General features: G+C 38.8%; 1 protein-coding gene across 2 annotated transcripts; it reads right to left on the bottom strand.

The window, feature by feature from the left end:
* Nucleotides 1–9392: 9392 nt before the first annotated feature.
* asrgl1 (asparaginase and isoaspartyl peptidase 1) lies at nt 9393–20602 on the bottom strand. 2 transcript variants are annotated; one of them, XM_034681123.1, is made up of 7 exons: nt 20454–20602; nt 18055–18250; nt 17447–17589; nt 15593–15747; nt 14681–14802; nt 10370–10480; nt 9393–10244 (listed from the first exon to the last, which is right to left on the bottom strand). In XM_034681123.1, exons 1-7 carry the CDS (start codon nt 20574–20576, stop codon nt 10030–10032), a joined length of 1065 nt encoding a protein of 354 aa, XP_034537014.1. In that variant the 5' UTR covers nt 20577–20602; the 3' UTR covers nt 9393–10029. The 2 variants fall into 2 exon arrangements, with proteins under 2 accessions (XP_034537014.1, XP_034537015.1); XM_034681124.1 differs by having other exon boundaries at nt 20421–20543.
* Between the last annotated feature and the right edge of the window lie 533 nt (nt 20603–21135).

Genomic DNA, 21135 nt, shown 5'->3' with positions numbered 1-21135 from the left:
TTAACTAACCCTATTTTCATCATCATTAGCATGAATGCTAACATTTGACTTGTTGACCTTACCTGCCATAAATATTAATGTCCTCATTGCTTTGCTGTTCCCACCAACAGTATGTCCTCCTCAATAGTATGACATGCTGCCAATTGATTAATACATTTTCACCTCTTTGCTGTCTGTCCTCTTACACTCTCAAGGGCCCCATACATTCTTTCAAACTCAGTTATAGTCATAAACCCAATTGACACACAACAAACACACCCCTCCCACCACGACGTCCCCCATATTTTCATAAGTTTTGCTGTGTAAGTGACTTTGCTCTGGCAACTGTCAGTACGTCTCTTTAAGGTTCATATCAGCCATCACCATGGTGGTACGAATGCATTCAGGAAAAAGGTCCCCATGGATTGTACCTCTTAAAAGGTCCCCAAACTGTTTGGTCCAGAAACACCTTTTGTTGACATATTTGGGTTTGTGGAGCCTTCATTACGGGATTAGCCGATTAAAGGAGGAACCAAAAACAACAAAACCACAAAATTCATTAAGCTTTCCATAAACATGAATGTCGGCTTCAGACTGTCAAACGAATCCGCTCTGCTTTGGACCATGCTGACCTGAGGGATCTTTGACGTTTTACCTGTAAGTTAATTTTTGTGAGTGGAAGGAGTGTGACGTCAGTCCCACAGCTCCAACAGCCAGATCGTATCGCACATGTCTTAGCTTCTCCAGTGAAGCAATATGTCAGTGCCAAATGAGACAGTGTTTTGGCTTCACTGTTTTACAATGGGAGGAGATGAAGGCAAGTCATCCATATTTACATACAGCCAATGATTGTTACAGTCAAACCCTCTGGTCTTACAGGATAGATTTATGGTTGTAACTGTGTTTTAAGGTGTAGGAAAATACTCAAAATGTCTTATTGGCTGGGGTGCCGTTGGCCGAGCAGTCTATGCGTGCGCCCCATATACAGAGGCTACAGCCCTTGTCGCTGAGGCAGCAGGTCCGATTCCAACCTCCACCATTTACTGCATGTTCTCCCCCACTCTCCACTCCCCACATTTCCTGTCTCTCTTCAGCTGTCCTATCCATTAAAGGCAAAAATACCTAAAAATCTAACTTTGAAAATGTCTTATTGGCTTCAGCTGCTGGTCAAACGGTTTGGATGTCTCACCAGGTATCATCATCATCACTTACATGTTTCACTCTGGACTGTAGCAGAGGAGTAGCAGTAAAAAGAAGGCCATACAATGTGTAATAATACATTTGATATATTACACTGGTGTGAAGAATAACATGGTGAAGAGGTGAAACCAATGACAATATGCTGCACATCATGGACTAGTGCAGAGTAAAGTGTTGCATCTAATGTAAACAAAGAACAAGTAAGCCCACGTGAGACTCGCCATGTCCCACTTTGAGGCTTCAGGGTTGCCTTTGTGCAAGCTCTGTGTGCCGTCTGGGTAACCCTGGGCAAGCCCAAAACTAACCCTGAACTGGCCCCAAGAGGAAGAAGTAAGGGCTGTCCTGAATGTCCTCCCTTCGTAAACATCTCATCACGCTGAAGGATGAAAAGTCAAACTGTTTCTCTCACACATACAGTGAATCACCAGCCTGAAGTGGCAGTAAACATTTCTGCTGTTTGCGTTTTCCACTACCCTCATTATGGCTTTGTTGAGGGTACAAACTGGAGCAGAAGTTTACTGGCACCAGGATTAGAGTGCAGATAAAACACCTCCAGTTTGGACAATAAGTGTTTATAGTGAAAGCAGGTAGAGGATGAGGGGATCAGGTCGTAGAGTTGACACCCAAAGCAGAGGAGGATGTGTGACCTAGAGAGGGTATTCCACTTACACTCAGCTGTGAGACCAAAACAGTTTAGGAGGTCTTCACAAAATCATTTGACATGCAACAACCACGAAGATACAAACATGTTCTTGCTCGCAACTTCCAACGTTATTGTGTTTTGAGATGATTTTTAACAACTGTTTTCTTCCCCTTTGGCTCTCGACCCACCACTCTCCTTGAAGACAAAGGCTGTTTTTGAAACCGCCTACTATACTAGCAGTACGTACTGATTTGGTCTAAATTCAGTATGTAGTATGCGAACAAGAGCAAAATCTGCAGAATGCAGAACTCCCTGGATGTCATACCTATTCAGGAAATGTCTCAGTATAGCGCTAACGTTCAGCTTTTAGTTTTTTCTTCTTTTCTGACAATGACACTCAGTTTTTAGTTGCTGTGAAAATCAATAAATTCCATATAAACCACTTCTTAACTTTTTAAATCACAAGTGATTCTAAAGAAGCAGTTTATCTATCAGCTTGGTTGTTGTTCACCGCTTTCTGAAACCGGAAATTCAGTGGCGCCTGACCCAGCATACTGCAGAACAGATCCAACAAAACAGTCACACTACATACTACCTTCGAACGCAGTATGCAGTATGCAGTACGTACTGCATTCTACATTCTTAGGTAGGCAGGTGGTTTCGAAAACAGCCAATCCTAACCCATGTTTCTGAAATTTGATAAAGCAGCATTAAGGTGCATTACCACCACCTGCTGTGTTGGAGTGTGAATAAACTATCCTATATACTGCAAGTCATAGGAAAACCGTCCTTCAAAGAAAGGCACAGTAACATGCACAAGTATAAAAACTACATACTTTCCTCTCTAAGAACCTTTAACCACATCTAACTTCAATCCTTCTTGTGCATTTAGGACTTTTACCACAACTTTTTAACAGCCACACATCAGCAGCTCACTGAAACTGGCTCTGCAGCCTTATTTTGGGACCCAAGCAACCATTTGAGAACTATGGCTTTTATTGTACTATTTTCACATTTTGAATTTGTTTTGCAATTCTATCTACAGACATTTGTAAATCTACTGGTGTGTAAGCTTAGTTCAGAAACGTATGTCACCAAGAGGATGAACTTTATTAACCTCTTTGTTGAACCCTGGGATTTCTTTAAGTGTTGTTATTATTCCAAAAAACAAACTCCTTAATTCATTATCATATACTTGGAATAATACTCACAACTGAAATGATATACCTGCAAAACTAATGACATTTCACAGTATGTCACAATCTACACCTGTACTTTATGTTTGCAGTTAAAAGCAAAATAATTAAACTGAAAGTTGCATTTTTAATATTATTATTATTATTACAGTATGTCTATGTATTATCTTTTAGGCGTTTTACCTCACTTATGTGTATTAGGATAATCTGAAAAGGCATGAAACAACTGATGGGATTTACGGAGCAGGAAATGCTTGCTCATTCAAAAATGTTATCATCAATTATCAAACTAAAAATCTCAGTTCATTATAAAATGCTACGTACGGGTTGTTTCATCATAAAATAATCTTTTCTGTTGCTTTAAGAGAGGCTAAAAATAGACAGCAGCTGTTTTAGAAGGAAGATAAATCCAACAGTTTAATTTAAACATTTAGTTCATATTAAGTGTCTTTTACTTACTCAGTTAAAACATGAAGTTATGCCATAAACACACACTTTCACGTACACTACATGGGTAAATGTGACACACAGCAGTCAGAGTAAAGATGTGTGTACCACCTCTGTTTGACAAAGTCAGCAGGATTGATCACTGACTGAGTGATCTTTAGGTTAGTTTTTCATTTTTCTGGGAGAAAATATTTCAGTTTGAGACAAATTCAATCACTAAAGAGGATCTAGGAGCAGCACAGTCAGCCTGTGTACTGTACACAAACCAAGAAAACCATGGAGTCCAGAGAGGCAGTGTTTGCACGTGTAAGCAAATGTGTGTTTCGTATACATGAGAATGCAAACAGGGCAGACGAGAGACAAAGGAAGGGGAGGAGAGGAACCGCGGCTCAAATTTCACTGATCTGTGAAATGTGGCAGAGAGGAGAACATGCAGGTTTCTACTGAGCACAGTTAATACTACCATCAGTCTGGGTGAGTTACTCTGTGTGAAGAGTTCCTGAGGACTCAGAGCGGCTTTTTCTGTTCAACTGGAAAAAATGTCAGACTTAGATTTAATGCCAAACACTGATCGTATTTAGGATGTATAGAGCTGCTATAGATAGCTGTTTTTCCCTTAACATATCAGATATCAGGGTTCAAATTCACTCTTCTTCCAAGTCACTTAGAGTCTGGGATAGATCATTCTTTGGGTGTAGATTATAAAATTAATGCATATTAAAGTGAGTGAAAGCAGTCGGTATTGTGCTCTTATTATGTCAAATGTCTAAGAAGAAGATATACATTACTTATCCCTGATTATGAATTCAACATTTTCACTCTGTTGTTGAAACATGCACGTCAGAGAAAATACACACACATGGTGGAATCGGACACTTTGGACATAAGTTGATGGACAGATGTCAGAATAAGGAGGCTACATAGCCTCAAGCTTGGGTTGTGATACCTTGATTAAGGACATCTCAACACAGCCTAGGAAGTAAACTTGCATCTCACAAAGCTACCAGCCCACTGTCCTAACTTGGTCCATGGCTGGACTCTGTCTGACGACCCTCCTGTACCTCCAGAGCCAGGTCATACTGAGACAGATTGAGCTGCTCCAAGCTCCTATTTTATTAGCAGGTTATGAAACGGACTGAGATTAATACTGAAGCCTCTTTGTGACCTACAAAAGATACGAGACCATCTGTGACATGACTGATCACTTCAATATAGTGATTTTTGATGCATTTAACCCATAGACTGTATAAATAATGGACGTAGTATCTGTGACGTCACCCATCTGTTTCTGAAGTGCCAATTTGTAGGCAATCGTCGGCGAAAGCCATATTGAAAATGCTGAACTCAACCTAACTTCTTTCGAGGTAAAGAGGCTGTGAGCCTCCTCGCCAACAACTAAAGTGTTCCCGCCTGTCAGTCAAGTCAGCTGTGCCTCTCATTATGTAAAATTCGTAACCTTATATCTTCAAAACTGCGGTGTTATAAAAAAATTCACCCCCTGTACAGTGTGTGCTGACTGGGAAATTAGCTATTCAGACTAAATTAGTTTTTTTGTACCAGGCTGTAAACAGGTTTATTTTTGCTGTAAAGATCGTCTGTTTTGAATTGGTGTGTATGTGGTTTCTGGTACTTCTGGAGCCAGCTTCAAGCGGACACTCGAGAAACTGGAGTTTTTAACACTTCTGCATTGGCTTCAATTCATGCGTGCGGAGGTTGCCGCTTGATGTAAACAGTTCTTTTGTGTAGTCGACAGACGGAGGTCAACATCAGCCTTTGTTTACATTTTCCACAGCAATCACAGTGAGTGTTCGTGTGGTGGTTTAGTAAAGGTGTTGTATGGAAAAAAGGTGGCATTATTAAGGCAGAGATTAAAAATTAATAAAACAGGTATCCAGAAAGAAGAGTAGAAGATGCTGCAAGAAAAGCAACTTTAAGTATCAGTAACACAGTAAAGGCCTGATGCTGCTGTGGGCTCTGGTTTGAGAAACATACATAAATAGAAAGTGATTGTCTCTCCCTCAGCAGCACAAGTGTATTTATAACACTGCACTGTAATGAATCTGATCACACACTGTCATGACCCTAAGTGCACAGGTCACGTGTCTAATGTTAATACAGATACTGTAGGTCATCGGGACAGTTGTGCTAAACACACCTGAATGAAAAGGTGTAAGCGTAAGAATAAGACCAGTCCAGGATGACCATGTACAAACATCTGGACTTATTGAAGAGGTCCATATTCTGTCCCATCTGAGGGATCTTTGGATGGTTAAAAGAGCAGTCATTTAAAGTCTAAGGTAGGTATAACACATGTTAGTTTTTTTTAATGTTTGAATGTTAAAAAGAAAAAAGAAAGAAAAGAAAAAGGTCTTACTTCGCGAAAATTATCATTTTCCCCAGGTCAAAACGTCACACGTGTGTTTGTGTATGTAGATATACACCCGGGTTTAAGAATTGATTTGAACAGAAACAGCACCATCTAGTGGACGAAACAGGGTAAAACACACAGTCAGGGTCCATCTAAATAAAGCATCACACTCAGTACTCAGAGAAGATGTTTATAATTAAGAATCAGTGTTACCTGAACATTACACTTCAGCATATCATTGATCACCTGATCAGATGTATTGATCAGCAGTATTTTATACACAAAAAACTGTCAGTGGTTACTTCTTTGCATTGGTGGCAGTGTTACAATATTACAGTGATATCATGTGAACCCTCTGTGACTAAAGAGAGGTTTATTCTCAGAGAAGTGAGAAATGTGTCATCACCCAAAACAAAGACACGATCAGATTAGCAACAAAAAAAGTTAATGGAAGTTTGTTAAATCAATTAAACAGGTGTAAGACTATTTTATATGATTTCACAGGATTGAAGCGTTTCAGAGATGCAACTGAAAAACAATCATTATGTCACCTACAAAATTCACTCAGTCTGTCAGATCAGATCACCATGACTTCAGACATCTGAAAAAGTTTCTCAAATCTCGTAAATAATTATGATATGAGGGAAATTTGAAAACAAATCTTGGTGCAATGGAGAACTTAAAGCTACAAGTATTTTCATAGTTTGGGGGTAAAGCTCAGAACTTCTACCTGGGTGCATTTCTGAGTTGGGATTTCAATGTAAGTTTTTTTATTCCATATCAAAATATAACCGTATTTGTTTTGTGTGTTTACAATACGATGTGTGTTTACGATGGCTGTCCTCGTTAGTGCCATAGACTGTGAATAAAAATGGACAGCATTGCTCCGCCTCATCCTGTTGGTTCTGAAGCCAAATGGGTCACAAGACGCTGTGTGTCCTTTGAAGCTTCCCTCTATGGCGGCTGTGAATCAAAGGAAACCCGGAAGTAAAAGCCCCTTTTTTAAACTCTAATAACTAACGAAAAAGAAACTTTTCAGGAAAAAGAGGCCTTGAACACAAAAACAGTCAAATACTAACTACATATCACCACAGCATACGGATGTGAGAAACATTCGTACAACGTGTATTTTTAATTTTACAAGTTTGACTGCTCCCCCATTCAAATGAATGGGGGAGGAGGAGTTTTTGACCTATACTGCAGCCAGCCACCAGGGGGCAGACACACTGCTGAAAGCTTCACCACCAGGGGAGGGAACTTCTCTCTTGGTTAGTGCCTTATTCACAACACGACTAATATCCAAAATTAACCATAATATTTTCTAGTCGCGTGCCTTTTTGTCCCTTCCGGAATACTGTATTTGAGCCGCTGCAGTGATGGAGAATACAGATATCACAGCGCTTTTATTGGCACATTTCACTTTTAAAAACTCCCAGATGGCTTCGTTGTAAAGTCAAAAGTAATGTTCACTTTGTGCCAATGATTTAATTTAATCCACTAGAATCACTGAATTTCAGTAGCCTAGTAAATCACGATAAATCAAATTTTTAATCAAGTTTAAAATTCCACTATTTCATACTTTAGAATAGATTTTAGGTCCGTGTTAATAATGTGAAGCAATCCTTAGCAATGTCTTGATTTGGAAATCATGATTCTTTGGTTCTTTATGATCATGACTTTACGTAGATATATTATCCAAATAAATGCTGCTCTGCTGCACCACCTTGAAACCATCACTTAGAGACATACTCATGAAACAGGTTCAAATTATTCTGTCAATCATCACTTTATTTATTTACTCTTCTCCCCCCCTTTTTTATTTTTTATTTTGTTATTATTATTACTATTATTATTATTTTATTCTTTTTAATCTTTATTTTTCCATTTATTGAAAAACATAATTAATCTGTGTCACTTGTATGTCTTTGCACTCTACCTCTGCCTCTGAAGATTGGAGTGACTTCCACATTATACTAGCCTCTTTTCAAGTAATAATCAACTTGCTTTGTGATCTTGCTCTCCCTAATGTATTTAAATGATATTGCTTTTTTGTAATTGTTTTGTCTGTTTACCCCTTGTTAATGTCGGTATGGATGTGAGATGTGTGTGAAGTGATCAATGTCTGTGCATAAAAAAAACAATAAAGAAACTTTGGAATAAATTATTCTGTCAAATACAGTGTTTTTTGGGTTTTTTTTAACGTATAACACTGTCACACACTAAGAAGGAGTGCATGTACAAAAAGTACAGCACATTTCAATGAAGTGCATCACAAAAACGCCTCATAGCTCCATTAAAGCTGCTGTGAGGAACTTTTGTTTTGTATTGATTCTGGCACCCCTTGTGGACAAATTGATACCACTTATCTCTTGTCCTAAACATACAAAAGTAGTGTTTTCAACAAAACACTCATCCTGTTGTTTTTTAACAGTTAACTTTATCAGGCAATGCAATTATTTTCCATGAAAACAGTCAAATAAAGGCTGTTTCTGAAGCAAGATGTCCATCATCTGGTCTGGCATCTAGCCCCTCAGGGCGGTTTCAGGCATTAAAAATGACAACAGAGAAGGTGTCAGTGTTGCTGCTGATGGTCTTGTTTGCTATTGAAGGTCATAAAGAGGCATCAGTATCATTTTCAGATGCTTTCTCAGCCAGTTCAAAACTCCTCACAGGGCCTTTAACTGTGAGTGTTGAAAACTGGTTTGATGCATATGATTGGTCACAACATGACGAACTGAGGATGCTCCTTGGATTGAAGTCTTCCACAATGTTGACTGGTCTGCAGTCATTTAACAAGTTGCCCTCTTACATAAGTCTGATAAGTCAACCCTGTATGTTTAGCTTATAGTTTAATATTTATTTTAATGTTGATGTATTATTTTATTAATTTTAACTATTTGTTTTTTATTTATCCAATCAGTTTTATTGATATTCTTAGCCTTCATTTTATTTTCCCTTTTTTAATCAACTTCTTTTATTTCAACTATTTATATTCTTAATGTTAATTTAATGCTTTAACTTATTTTAATTATATATATTCGATTGTTGGTGGTGTGCATTGGTCTCTATTTTAAAATCCATTTTTGTTTTTTAATGTCTTTCCATTATTTTATTTCTGCTTCTTTCTTGTTTTCAGTCGCTGTAAAGCACTTTGAATTGCATGAAAGGTGCCATATGAATAAAGCTTGATTGACTGATTAATTGATTGATTGACTGATTGATCAATTGATTGATTGATTGATTGATTGATTGATTGATTGATTGATTGATTGATTGATTGATTGATTGATTGATTGTTGGAAGTTCAAACAAGAAGTACTTCAGTGATGTCTTAATTCTGTTTGACACAAAGTGAAAATTAACTGAGCCTTCTGGGAGTTTTTGTAAATTAAATGTGATTTTCAAAAGCACAGTGGTGTCTTCATTTCCTATTACAGTAGAAGCAGAACACCATGACTACTACGGTGTGCTTAAAGGGACAAAATAGCACATTATAACTAACAAAAAAATTGGGCAAAATAGGACTCTCAGAAACACTTCACATTAAAGAAATAAGATACTGTGTGAACACTGGATTTTAAAGATTGTCATAAAATGTAGAGAATCTCCTGATACAGCTTCTTGTGGTTGTAAGAATTTAACATTTTTTTCAATCAAAACATTAATCAAATGACAACTGGTTGAAATAAAAAAGGGATTCTGATGTTAGTTTGATTCAAACTTCTCTCTCTCTCTAGAGATCAGATACCTGGAGGCTGTTTGAAGACGGATATCTTCCTCCTGACTCCATATCAGCCAGAGCGTGAAATGACCACCTGACTCAGAGGGGTCAGAGGTCAGCGAGCTCCACAGGAAACTTTCCTCTGCAGAGTGTGCAGAAAGAGTCCTTACAGAGTTTTACCGTCTTGACTTGGAGGGTAAATCATGATCTGTCTGCACGCTGGAGATACTTTCATGATGTCTGATGAGAAGAGTCCTATCACACAATCAATACAACACACTGTGAGGTCTGACATCTGTTGTTTCTCTCCTGGTACTGGTAGTCTGTACGTTTAATCAATACAACGACTGTCCATCAGAATCCTCTTTACTGATTGTCATCATTTTAATCACAGCTAAAAATGTTAGTATGTTAATTCCAGTTGATTCTAATACTCTTGGTACAAACTTAAAAAACATGAAAGATCTGTTCTCTGTCAGTGCGGCTCGTCGATGCTCTGTGTGAAGTTTTCTCCAGCGTACAGGCCGTAGTGCAGGGTGTCTTTCTGTCCGGCAGCCCACGCCATCTGCAGGCTGGAGAAGCGAGCGGCCCAATTACCCTGAGGGTCCACTGTCACCACACCACCCAGACCTCCCACCTTGGACTTCATGTAGGCCAGAGCTGAGTCACTGGCTGCTTCAGCAGACTGACCTGAGAGGAGAGGATAGAGGGACTAAGTAAGCAAAACTACTCCTGCACGCATCTAATGTGTGAATTATTCATATATGTGACTGTGTGTGTGTGTGCGTGTGCGTGTGCGTGTGCGTGTGCGTTACCTTGCTCCATGTAAAACAGTATGAGCCTGGCTAGAACAACCTTCATGATGGCCTCTCCGTGGCCTGTGGTCGACACTGCTCCTGAGCTGTTGTCAGCAAAACCTCCACACCCTGATAAAATACACATGACCCTTCTATCACTGTGGTGTGATACAAGTATCTATCATTTCTTTATATTTCATGTAGTTTTAAAGTCTACTTATTTCAAACTGAAGCTTGGTATTTAAGACAATGAGAATAAGGATAAAAGATACAAAAATAAATGACAAAAAGTCTCAAATATAAACAGCACAACATAATTTTAGCAAAGCAGAGACAAGATTTTAATGACAGAAATTTAAAAAACAAACCACTGAAATGAAAATGAAACATAATGAAGTAATCAATAGGATGATCAACTAAGCGGATGCAGATAATAAAACTGCAAGATTATTAAATCATAAAAAACGTCATGAAGCAGACAAATCCATGTATTTTAGTTTATGTTTAAAACTGTGAATATGTCATAGATTGTAGAAGAAGATTGAAGAAGAAGAAGAAGAAGAAGAAGAAGAAGAAGAAGAAGAAGAAGAAGAAGAAGAAGAAGAAGAAGAAGAAGAAGAAGAAGAAGAAGAAGAAGAACATACTTTATTATTCCCCCGGGGGAAATTCAATTTTTTCACTTGTGTTATTTTTCGGTCATGCTACACGCACAGTTTTTGGTATATACATACAATGCACACACATGCAGTGGACATGCACTTAGGGAGAGATGTCAGAGTAAGGATGCTGCCATTAACCAGCGCAGTGCCCAGGCAAGTAAACCAGCACCTCTCCAGCCACCAGTCCACTTGCCAAACTTCGTCCACTCGAACCGGCAGCACAAACCCCGGCGACCCTTCAGTTCCCAAGTCAAGTCCCTATGGACTGAGCTACTGCCGCCCCCAAATAATGGACGTAGGATCCGTGACGTCAAGAGGCTTTGAGCCTCCTCGCCATCAGCTACAGTGTTCCCATCTGTAAATCAAATCTTCCAAATTGCCGTGTTATGAAAAAATTCTCCCCCCGTACAGTGTGTGCTGATCGAGAAATTAGCTATCCAGACTACACCCGTCTTTTGTACCAGGCTGTAAACATGATTTTTTCTGCTGTAAAGATTGTCTTTTTTGAATTGGTGTGTGCGTGGTTTCCGGTTCTTCCAGAGCCAGCCCCAAGTGGGCACTTGGGGAACTGCACTTCTGCATTGACTTCACCTCTCGCGTCCGGAGATTGCTGCCTGGTTGTAAACAGCGTAGTAGATTCAAAGTCCACCAGCTGAAAGGTGTGTCTTTAAGTCGGGCGTGGTAATTCAGTGAGTCAGAGTTGATACAAATGAAGTTTAATAAATTATCAAAGTCTACACTTAAGTGTGTTCCTGCTGTCTCCCTGAATTGATCAGGAACTATCCGAATGACGCTGAAGTTGAATCTTTTTATCATCTGTCCTTTTCTGTTTAGGTCAGACGTCTGCAGTCGTGTCTGACTCATGACAGTCGAATCACTCATTGACTGGTAGTGACAGATTAGACGGCTGAAGTGGCCAAACTCCACTCACTGCTGTTTACTAATCCTCAGTCTGAAACAACGCTGAGATGACTCAGCTGCCGTCACGCCCAACGCACACTTATTCTTTTTCAATATGACCCTTCGGATGCTGGCGTATCACTGAGGCAGCATTAGGTTATTAAAACAAGACACTCAGGGCTGAGTCTATGTGACTCAATGAGAGTGAATGAGTGAGGATTGAGGCGAGTTCAGAACAAAGGCAAAGCACATTTCTTTAACGGCATGATAACAATGCAGAGATAAGCTTGTGATGCAAATTAGCAAATATTTGCTGTTTTGGAAACAAGACACCTGCATCACCCTGTGTCAAAATATTATCAACATTACAGGGACAGTCCGTCTCTTTTTTTAAAGCTCAGTGCACTGAAGACATACGCTAATACCATGCGGCAACCTCAGGTCTCAAAATATGGAGCCCATGTGGAAGTGTTATAAACTCCAGTTCATCGAGTGTCCACTTGAGGCTGGCTGCAGAAACAACGGAAACCACATACACACCCATTCAAAAAGGCGGTCTTTACAGCAGAAATAAACATGTTTACAGCCTGGTTCAAAAGACGGCTTCAGTCTGAAGAGCTCATTTCTCTATCGGCACACGCTGTACGGGGGATGAATTTTTTTCTAACGCGACAGTTCAGAAGATATTAAGATTACGAGTTTTGCCCATTTAAGGACGTCTGACTTGATTGACAGGCGGGAACACTGTAGCTGTTGGCTAGGAGGCTCAAAGCCCCGCCTCTTAACCTCACACTAGCTCAACAGAAGTTAGGTTGCATTCAGCTTTTCCAATATGGCTGCCGCCGACGATTGGCTTCAAAACATCGTCAGGAACAGATGAGTGACATCACGGATACTAGGTCCATTACTTATACAACCTATGGTTAATACTGTAGCTCTAAAACAAAGCTACTTTGATTAATCATCAAATAGTACCCTGTGAATATTAAATAGAAGTTTTGCTTGTGATGCCAATCCCTAATACACTTAAAGAAAAACTAGAACTGTCCCTTTAAGATCCTGATGTCAGATCAGAATGTTGTTTTGAGCTCTTTTACAAAAGAAGCATTCTAAAAGTCGTCCTCTCTTCCTGTGTTGTGGACTAACAAAGCATGGCGTCTCGCTTTTTCCAAATCTGCTTCTTAATTTAGTTACATCAGCATCCTTCTGAACTTGTCATGTTGTTAAATAACAGAAATAAAGTGGGGGGTTTTTGGGTTGTGCTGCTGGAGTTAGCCTAACTTGCTCAATGCAGTGAAGCTGCAGATCACCAAAGACTGATGGACAAGCGCTCCTCAGTTTGTGTCCATCTCTGACATTCTGGTACTGATGTGAGCTATCAGGTTCATCTAATTTGTGTGTTGTTTTTCAATAATCTGAATATTCACAGATCATATCACAGTCAAACTTTCTAAGTTGACACCAGGTGAAGATTTACTTGAAGAGTCACAGGCTGTCAACTAGAAGCTCTTTAAAGGATGTTTGTAAACATGAACGTTGCACTGTGGCACCATGTAGTCAACCATAAACAAAGCAGGTTTAGTCAATAACCACTCATCAATCCTCTGAGGTCAAAGGTCAACCAGAATGGTGAACAAGAGTTAGTCTTTATCTCTCTCAAGCAAGTGCTGTGAGCAGGTTCTAAATCAGACTGTGGTTAAACAGCAGCTTTATATGACCTACAAATGCAAACAAGACCATCAGGAAGTAGAGTAAATGTTTATGCACAATTATGTTTAATGTCTTCTGCAGAAGCCTCCTGGTAGGTGAGATTAGTAGCATGCTGCTGGATCTGCCTTAGTTTTTAAAGTTTCATAGATTAACAGTAAGTAAAACTTCAGAAGCACAACCAACACATGAGCAGTAGAGGATATTCAGCTACCATTGTTGGACAGTCACAAAGTGAATTTACTTAAGTACATTGTTTGAGTATCTGTACTTTACTTGAGTATTATTTTTTGGGGAACTTATTACTTTTACAAATATCATACTTCTGACTCTTCTACATTTCTATCATCGCTCTAGTTACTCTCTACTTTTGCTTTGAAGTCAGCTGATGAATTCTCTTTTCTGAACTCAGATCCCAAAGACCGTAAACTGTTCGTGTACTTGTGTTTGGTTTGTCTCAGTGGTGTAGCCGTACCTCGGTTGAGCATAGATCAGATCAAAGTTATCCAGATCAGTCGTTCATTTAGTCGTGGTGATGATGGCTATGACTGAGAAGTATGATGATTCTCTACCTGAGCACCACGGCTATATCTTAAACCCACGTTTGAGGTTTTGAAATAAAGAATAATTGTTTGTATTGTTGTAAATCTCTGATCTGTTGACCACACAAACTTCATCACAGCCTCCAAAACATCAGCATCTAACCTGAGAAAGCATGTGGAGGTCTGGAGCTAACACACTGCTTTGATTCCAGAGGAACATTGTAAACTTGTCTGTGCTTGTGGTAACTTAGTTTATATTTCACTGAGACTTTTTAGATATGAAATCATGTTTTCTAGATAAACAGAACGGAGCAGAATGTTCACCCATGCATTCTTGACTGACCTCATGCTTTGTGAAATCATCAACTCATAATCTGACTGAACAACTTTCACTTGTATTGGAGTAATGTTTGACCAGGAGGATCTTAACTTTGACTTCAGTAATGAAGTACTTTGTCCACCACTGGCAGCTGCACATTGTCTCAATGTGGCAGGAAAAAGTTGTATGTATAAGGACTGACCTATGCAGGGTGTGTCGCCCACCCGTCCCTCCATCTTGTTCAGGATCCCTCCAGTAGAGGTGGCACAAGCTACGACACCCTCACTGTCGACCGCCACGGCTCCAACCGTGCCCATCTTCCCCCTTTGAAATGAAAGAAACAGGAACAGTAGATTTATGAGTTACTTAAATCTGTTCTTATACAGGAGTTTCAGATGTCATCTTTTTTTAACTCCTGCACATTTTTTTTACTGTTTTTTGGGGTCAGCCATAAAACAGGCTGTTACAGCTGCAGGGTAATCCTTCAAGAGAAACATTTACACCAGATCAGACTACGTCAACTAAAATTTATTACAGTAAGATATTTTCTTTAAACACAGACACAGCTGTAGCATTGCTCAATTCAGAGCCAACAGACTACACTGACAAAAACAGTCATTTATCACATGAAAAACAGGAGTCCTTGGTTAATGACTGCCTCCATAAGGTCAAAAAACTGTCATACTTTAAATGTGATCCAACTCTGTAATGGTTTCTATCATTATGTTGTCAGAAACTAAAGAAAATCCTGTATTAGTAGAAGATAAGAGGAAAAAACTATCTGTAACCAATCAGTCATTAAGACCCCAAAGAGTCTAAAAAGTAGGACCTTGTATAAAAAGAGTCTTCCCTTTAAGGGACACTCTTACAGAGACTTTTTTCATTATGGGGCTGCAGCTGTGGTAATCTGGGACTCACAGCAGTTACAGTGAATTCCAGTGATGACCCAGAGTCACAGCACAAAAACCTGTCCAAACATCCTCTGAGGCGTCTCAAACTGCTGCTGCTGTGTAATCCTACTTCCCATTGTTGGTTTCTGTGCTCAGTATGATCCACAAAGTCCTCTGGGAGAGGATTGATTCAAGTCTGTATTCTAATAAATTGAAGGTCTTACATCTGGCACTCCACAGGGTTGGCCTCAGGAGCCAGGTTCTTCCTCCAGCGCATGCGGGAGTATTCAGTGATGAGGGACTCCATGGGCACCTCAGGGACGCCCATCGAGCGGGCGAACTGGTTGGCACCTTCTGCTGTCAGACACGTGTGACTCGTCTGAAACAGAGATCACATGTATAAAATCACACCTCTGCACCATGGTGGGATCTACTTTTATCAGCCGCGTTAAGATTCACCTCCTGTACAGTGTGTGCCGATAAAGAAATGAGCTATTAAGACTGAACTTGTTTTTTTTGTACCAGGCTGTAAACATGTTTATTTCTGCTGTAAATATCTTTTTTTTTAATTGGTGTGTATGTGGTTTCTGGTACTTCCGGAGCCAGCCTCAAGCGAACACTCAAGAAACTGCAGTTTTTAACACTTACGCATTGGCCTCACTTCTCACGGCCGGAGGTCGCCGCTTGGTTCAATCTTCATTCATCTATCAACACAGCTCTAATTTCAGCATGACAACTCTACACATTACATTTGTTTTTATTCGCTCTCTGCCATGACATACACTTAGATGATGATTGAATACTTGAGATTACTAGTCAATTTGAACTTTGACTGGATCATTCAAAGTAAAAATACTCTAGTTCCTTAACTATTTAAAGCTGGGGTTGGTAATCAGATTTAGATACACTTTTTGTCATACTGGTTAAAATGATCTTCATGTCCTGATGGTAATCAATACATGATGTGTTCTTAAAAAAGAGGGAAGAAAAGCTGCTATCTACAGCCGGAGTAAACCTGGGAAAACACCAACCAATCACAGTTTTTTGGGTGCCAAAATTTTAAACCATTCAAATCCCGTCCTGCCGTTCTGCCCGCCTCCTGCGCGTACATATCCCCGACGTGCACTCTGAGTCCCTGTCTCCTGCCTCTGCTTCCCCTGACTCTACTGACTGCCCTTGCTCGACCTCGACCCGAGGTGCTTTGCTCAGGACTGTAGTCCGGATCAGAGTCTAAAAAGCTCTCACCACGGGGGCTCTGACAAGCAGAAGAATGAATGACATTTACTAAGTCCTACAGAAAATGTATATTTATTGTAGCGTCCGTCCGGACGCTGTAGGGACGACGAGCCGATTCGTGAACACGTTGAGTTTTAATAACCAGTCACGGTCGACCATGATCACGCCAACCAACAAAACAACAATCAATGTTTGAATGAATGAAGAACTTCTCCTGCTTGTCTCTCCTCTCTCCAGCTCACACACTCTACACCTCTCCTGATGCCTTCACTGACCGTCAACACTGTAGGAATTAAGAACATCTACACTGAACACGTTTAACAAACAGTAGAGTTGTTACAGTATTATATGTATTATAACTTTTCTCCTGATATCGTGTCACCGGTACAACTGGATAATGCTAGCATGATAGTTGTGAGTACTAACAGCAGCCATGTTTGTTTGTGTTTTTAACTTTCACTATGATAATGTTTTGGGGGGGGGGGGGGGGGGGGGGGGCGTCGTTTTGGAGGAGCTCTGAGGGAGGAGGGGAGGGGTTAGACGGAGTCATGAGGACATGCTACATTCAAATTCATGCTGGTTTTCCGAGACTGCCAACCCCAGCTTTAATACTTTTCTGTGCTAAAACTCTGCTGCAGCTACTGCAGCACCTCAGTGGTAAACATCTGTCATCCAGCTTAGACTGTTTTACAAACTGACGTTCATTTTTTTGCTTTATTCCAAATAAAAAAGGGTAACGATGGTGGGGTCGATGGTCATTTGAGACATGAGTGGATACAGTTGTATTTCGTTACAGATACAGTTTGATAAATGTTGAGTATTCTGTATTTAAACCAACACACCTTGTCCATAACGAGCCTCGCAAGCTGGATGGGGTTGGCTATATTCCTTACTGCAGACACTGCACCAGTCGCCAGTGTTTTGCCCTCCATTACAAACGCATCCATCTCCACCTCTCCCTTCACGTTCAGCACCGAGCCACAGCCTAAAGGAAGAACATGAATTGTGACATTTATTTAAAATAAACAATGAAGCAATCAGTGATGTTAGTAACAAGTTTTTGAATGTTCAGAAAGTCTTTTTAACTCTAGTATCACTCCTAGGTTTTCTACCTGTGTTGTGTGTTTCCCCCTGGATATCTACATCCAGGTTATGATTGTGTTTTTATTTCATTCATTGTAGTCTATACGCTGGCTTTAATAAGTGAGCTCAAAACAAATGAATTGTCATGACAATAAATAAAGTCACTCTATAATTTCAGGTTGATCTTTGATAAAGTGGGTCGGTAGTAAAGTAAATGTACAACAAATAGGAATAAACACAAAATATGCATATCAAAAAAGTGCAAAACATGCACACTTGGATATGTGGATTAATAGATTTTTAAAAATGTGCATAAAAACCAAAACCCTATGATTAAATCAGAAGTGTAATGATGTAATTATCTCACCTGCGTTGAAGGCAGGGTTATTCTCCAGCTGGGTCACAGCCTCCACCACAGCGTCCATGCTGCTGCCCCCTCTTTTCAGGACCACATACCCCGCCCGGGCTGCTGCACATACTCCTGATGTGGAGTTTTCTGAACGCTCCTTAGGGATATGACCCGCCCCCCCATGGACAACCACTACAGGCAACATGTCAATCACCTACAGGAAGTAGACACATTTCTTGTTATAAAAAAGGGCTTGATTGTGCACATCTGCTGGCTTGAACAAATTGCAATTAACATCAGGTAATCCCAGAAGGTAATCCAAGTCAAAACCGCAAAAACCTCATGATATTTTTTAACACAAAACCAAAGTTTTACTTTAAGCATTAAATCAGCATGTTTATATTTCACATGTAAAAAATACAAGATACAATGTTTGTTTATTTATTTGTATGTTAAAATATATCTAATATTTTTCTTTTTCTTAGAATTTAATATTTACCCCTTGAAATTAATAATTAGGAATCTGTCAATGAGCCTTATCTGTTTCATTATCATTATTAATATATTTATTTACTTCAATTTTTTTTCCTTCTTTGTTTGCTTACTTTTTAAAGGTTATTTCTGCGCTACAATTTTTATAAACATTAATGCTTTGTTTGTTGTTGTTTTGTTTCAGCCTTGGTTTTCCCTTTTGTGATTATTATTATTATTATTATTATTATTATCATCACTTCTTTGTCTGTTTGTCCGCTTTTTTATGTTGTTCATATCTGTTCCTTGTTAACTTGTTTTTCTGTCTACTATCACTTGGTCACCCTCTTCTTATAAAGCACATTTCTTGCACAATAAAAAAAGAAAAGAAAAACATTTTAAATTAAAAAAAATAAAAAATAACGTGCAAAATACTTTCATTGTCATGAACAAATCAACTTGCCTGACATACGTTTGATATACACAGATTAATTTTAATTTATCATTCTAAATAAAAAAAATTTAGACTTTTATCTCTACCTTTTTTTTATCTTCTTAACTAGTCATGTTTTATCTTTTATTAACTTATTTCTTAACTATTACCCTTTGTTGTTTATATACTTTATTTTTGCAACTGGTGTACATATGTCTCTACTTAGTCTCTACTTCTATATCCATTTCTGCTTTGTTTAGTCATGATATATTAGATTTTTATTATCGTTTTATTATATATATTTTTTTAATCCCTGTAAAGCACTTTGAATCCAGTTGATTTGTATGAAATATGCTCTATACATAAAGCTTGATTGATTGATTATTGTTTTTATTTTTATTTTCATGATATCTAGTTTATATTTCTTGATATCACAGTAACAAAACACCCTCTCCTCCTTTTAGGTCTTATTTCGTCTACTCTTACTGTATGGATGTTGATTGAATATAAAAAGGAATAAATAAAGTTTATAACTTTAAAGTTTATAACTTTAGTTATATATTGTCAGAAAACAACAAGTTGCTGAAAAGAGACGTTCACGTGTCCCTTCAGCACCCATGTGTAAAAAAACAGAAACAACTTCGCGCTCCCACAAAAGATGTAGAAACAGGTAACATACAGATACAAGTATCATAGGACTGATTTATAAACACTGTCCTATATTAAATCACGTGTCAATAATAAACTTTCATGTATAATATGTTGAAGCTGGTTCGTTTTGTATGATATAAGTAGTGTGTGACCTAGATTACTTAGAAATGATTGGATTAGCAATAAGCAAAGTAACAAGGCTGGTTAAGCAATATTTTATTGTTGTCTACGTATGATCAGTAAAAAACACAGGTGAATATCTCAGTATTTAAACAAACTCACAAATACTGAAGAACAACGAACTAAAAGAAAAACGTTTTCAATCCGGATTCTGAAAATCTGAGGAGCACTTGAATGCACCATTTAACCAACACTTTCTTATGGCATGAAACGCTTACTTAAAGCTCCATTTATGTCATAATTAACTCTTTACAACTCTTAATGCTATTACCTGTTGCTTCATTCAGAGGGCACACACGATGCTTATCGATAGGAATACAAATATATTCAAAATACATCGCCTTAATTCACAATTAAACGAGGTCTAAATGAAAATACAGCCACCTGGAATCACCTGTTTTCGTTGTGAATCATAATTATCATCATTCTAAGTGAGTAAACAACTACAGGCAGTGATTTGATGAATGTAGAGACAGGACAACCTGAACACAGTTTCACTCCTGAATGTATATCATTATGTCTAAGACAATAACGGGACGCAGTCTGGCGCTTCGCTTATATAACTCGATTCATTGGTCGACATCACTGCGACACTAACTAACACAGACCCCAGAGACGTGCATACAGATATAAAAAAGATATATCCTACTCTCAGTTCTCTGTCAGGAGATTACGAGCGCACCCACTCTGTCACCAGGCTGGACTGACTCCAATACACGCGCCTCTTCTTCTGTTTCTTAAGGAGCACCACACAGCGCCGCACACGTCTTCTTCTGTGGTGTTTTTCGGTAGACTGTATCCACATATTTCTGTTGTTACTGCCACCCTCTGGGTATAATCACTCCATCGTTCTTCAACGTCTTGTCCTGTAGTCCTTAAAATAATAAATACATACTTTACTACTAAATGCGACTCAAACTCCAACGTGGTTATATCAATATTTAAGTTTCTGTGTTGTTGTCCCCTCTTGTCTTTAAAAGATATACTTGCCCCTAAATGTTGTTATTAAAATTGAGGGTTAGGATTATATTGATGAAAATAGAGCTTTAAAATGTATCTAATTAATATTAATCTGCTTATTATATCATATTTCTCTTTCACTCCCACCAGACATCTGAAACTCTGATTCACTACCCCTTTTTAAATCAAAATCTGTTTCATACTGCATTCTCTGTCTAATAAATCTGCTTCATTTTAACTTGGTGTTACTCTGCTTGTTGTTTTTTATTTTTTTTATCGCATTGTTTGATTTATTGTGTTTTAATATTTCTGTAAAGTGACCTTGAGTGTTGAGAAAGGCACTTCTAAATAAAATGTATTATTATTATTTTTCCATCATCCCCTCCCAATTTCTCAATTCTATT

The sequence above is a fragment of the Notolabrus celidotus genome, chromosome 4, assembly GCF_009762535.1.
Source record: "Notolabrus celidotus isolate fNotCel1 chromosome 4, fNotCel1.pri, whole genome shotgun sequence".
In the NCBI taxonomy this organism is placed as follows: domain Eukaryota; kingdom Metazoa; phylum Chordata; class Actinopteri; order Labriformes; family Labridae; genus Notolabrus; species Notolabrus celidotus.
The sequence above is the reverse complement of the archived record's forward strand: the minus strand, read 5'-3'. Positions and strand labels throughout refer to the sequence as shown.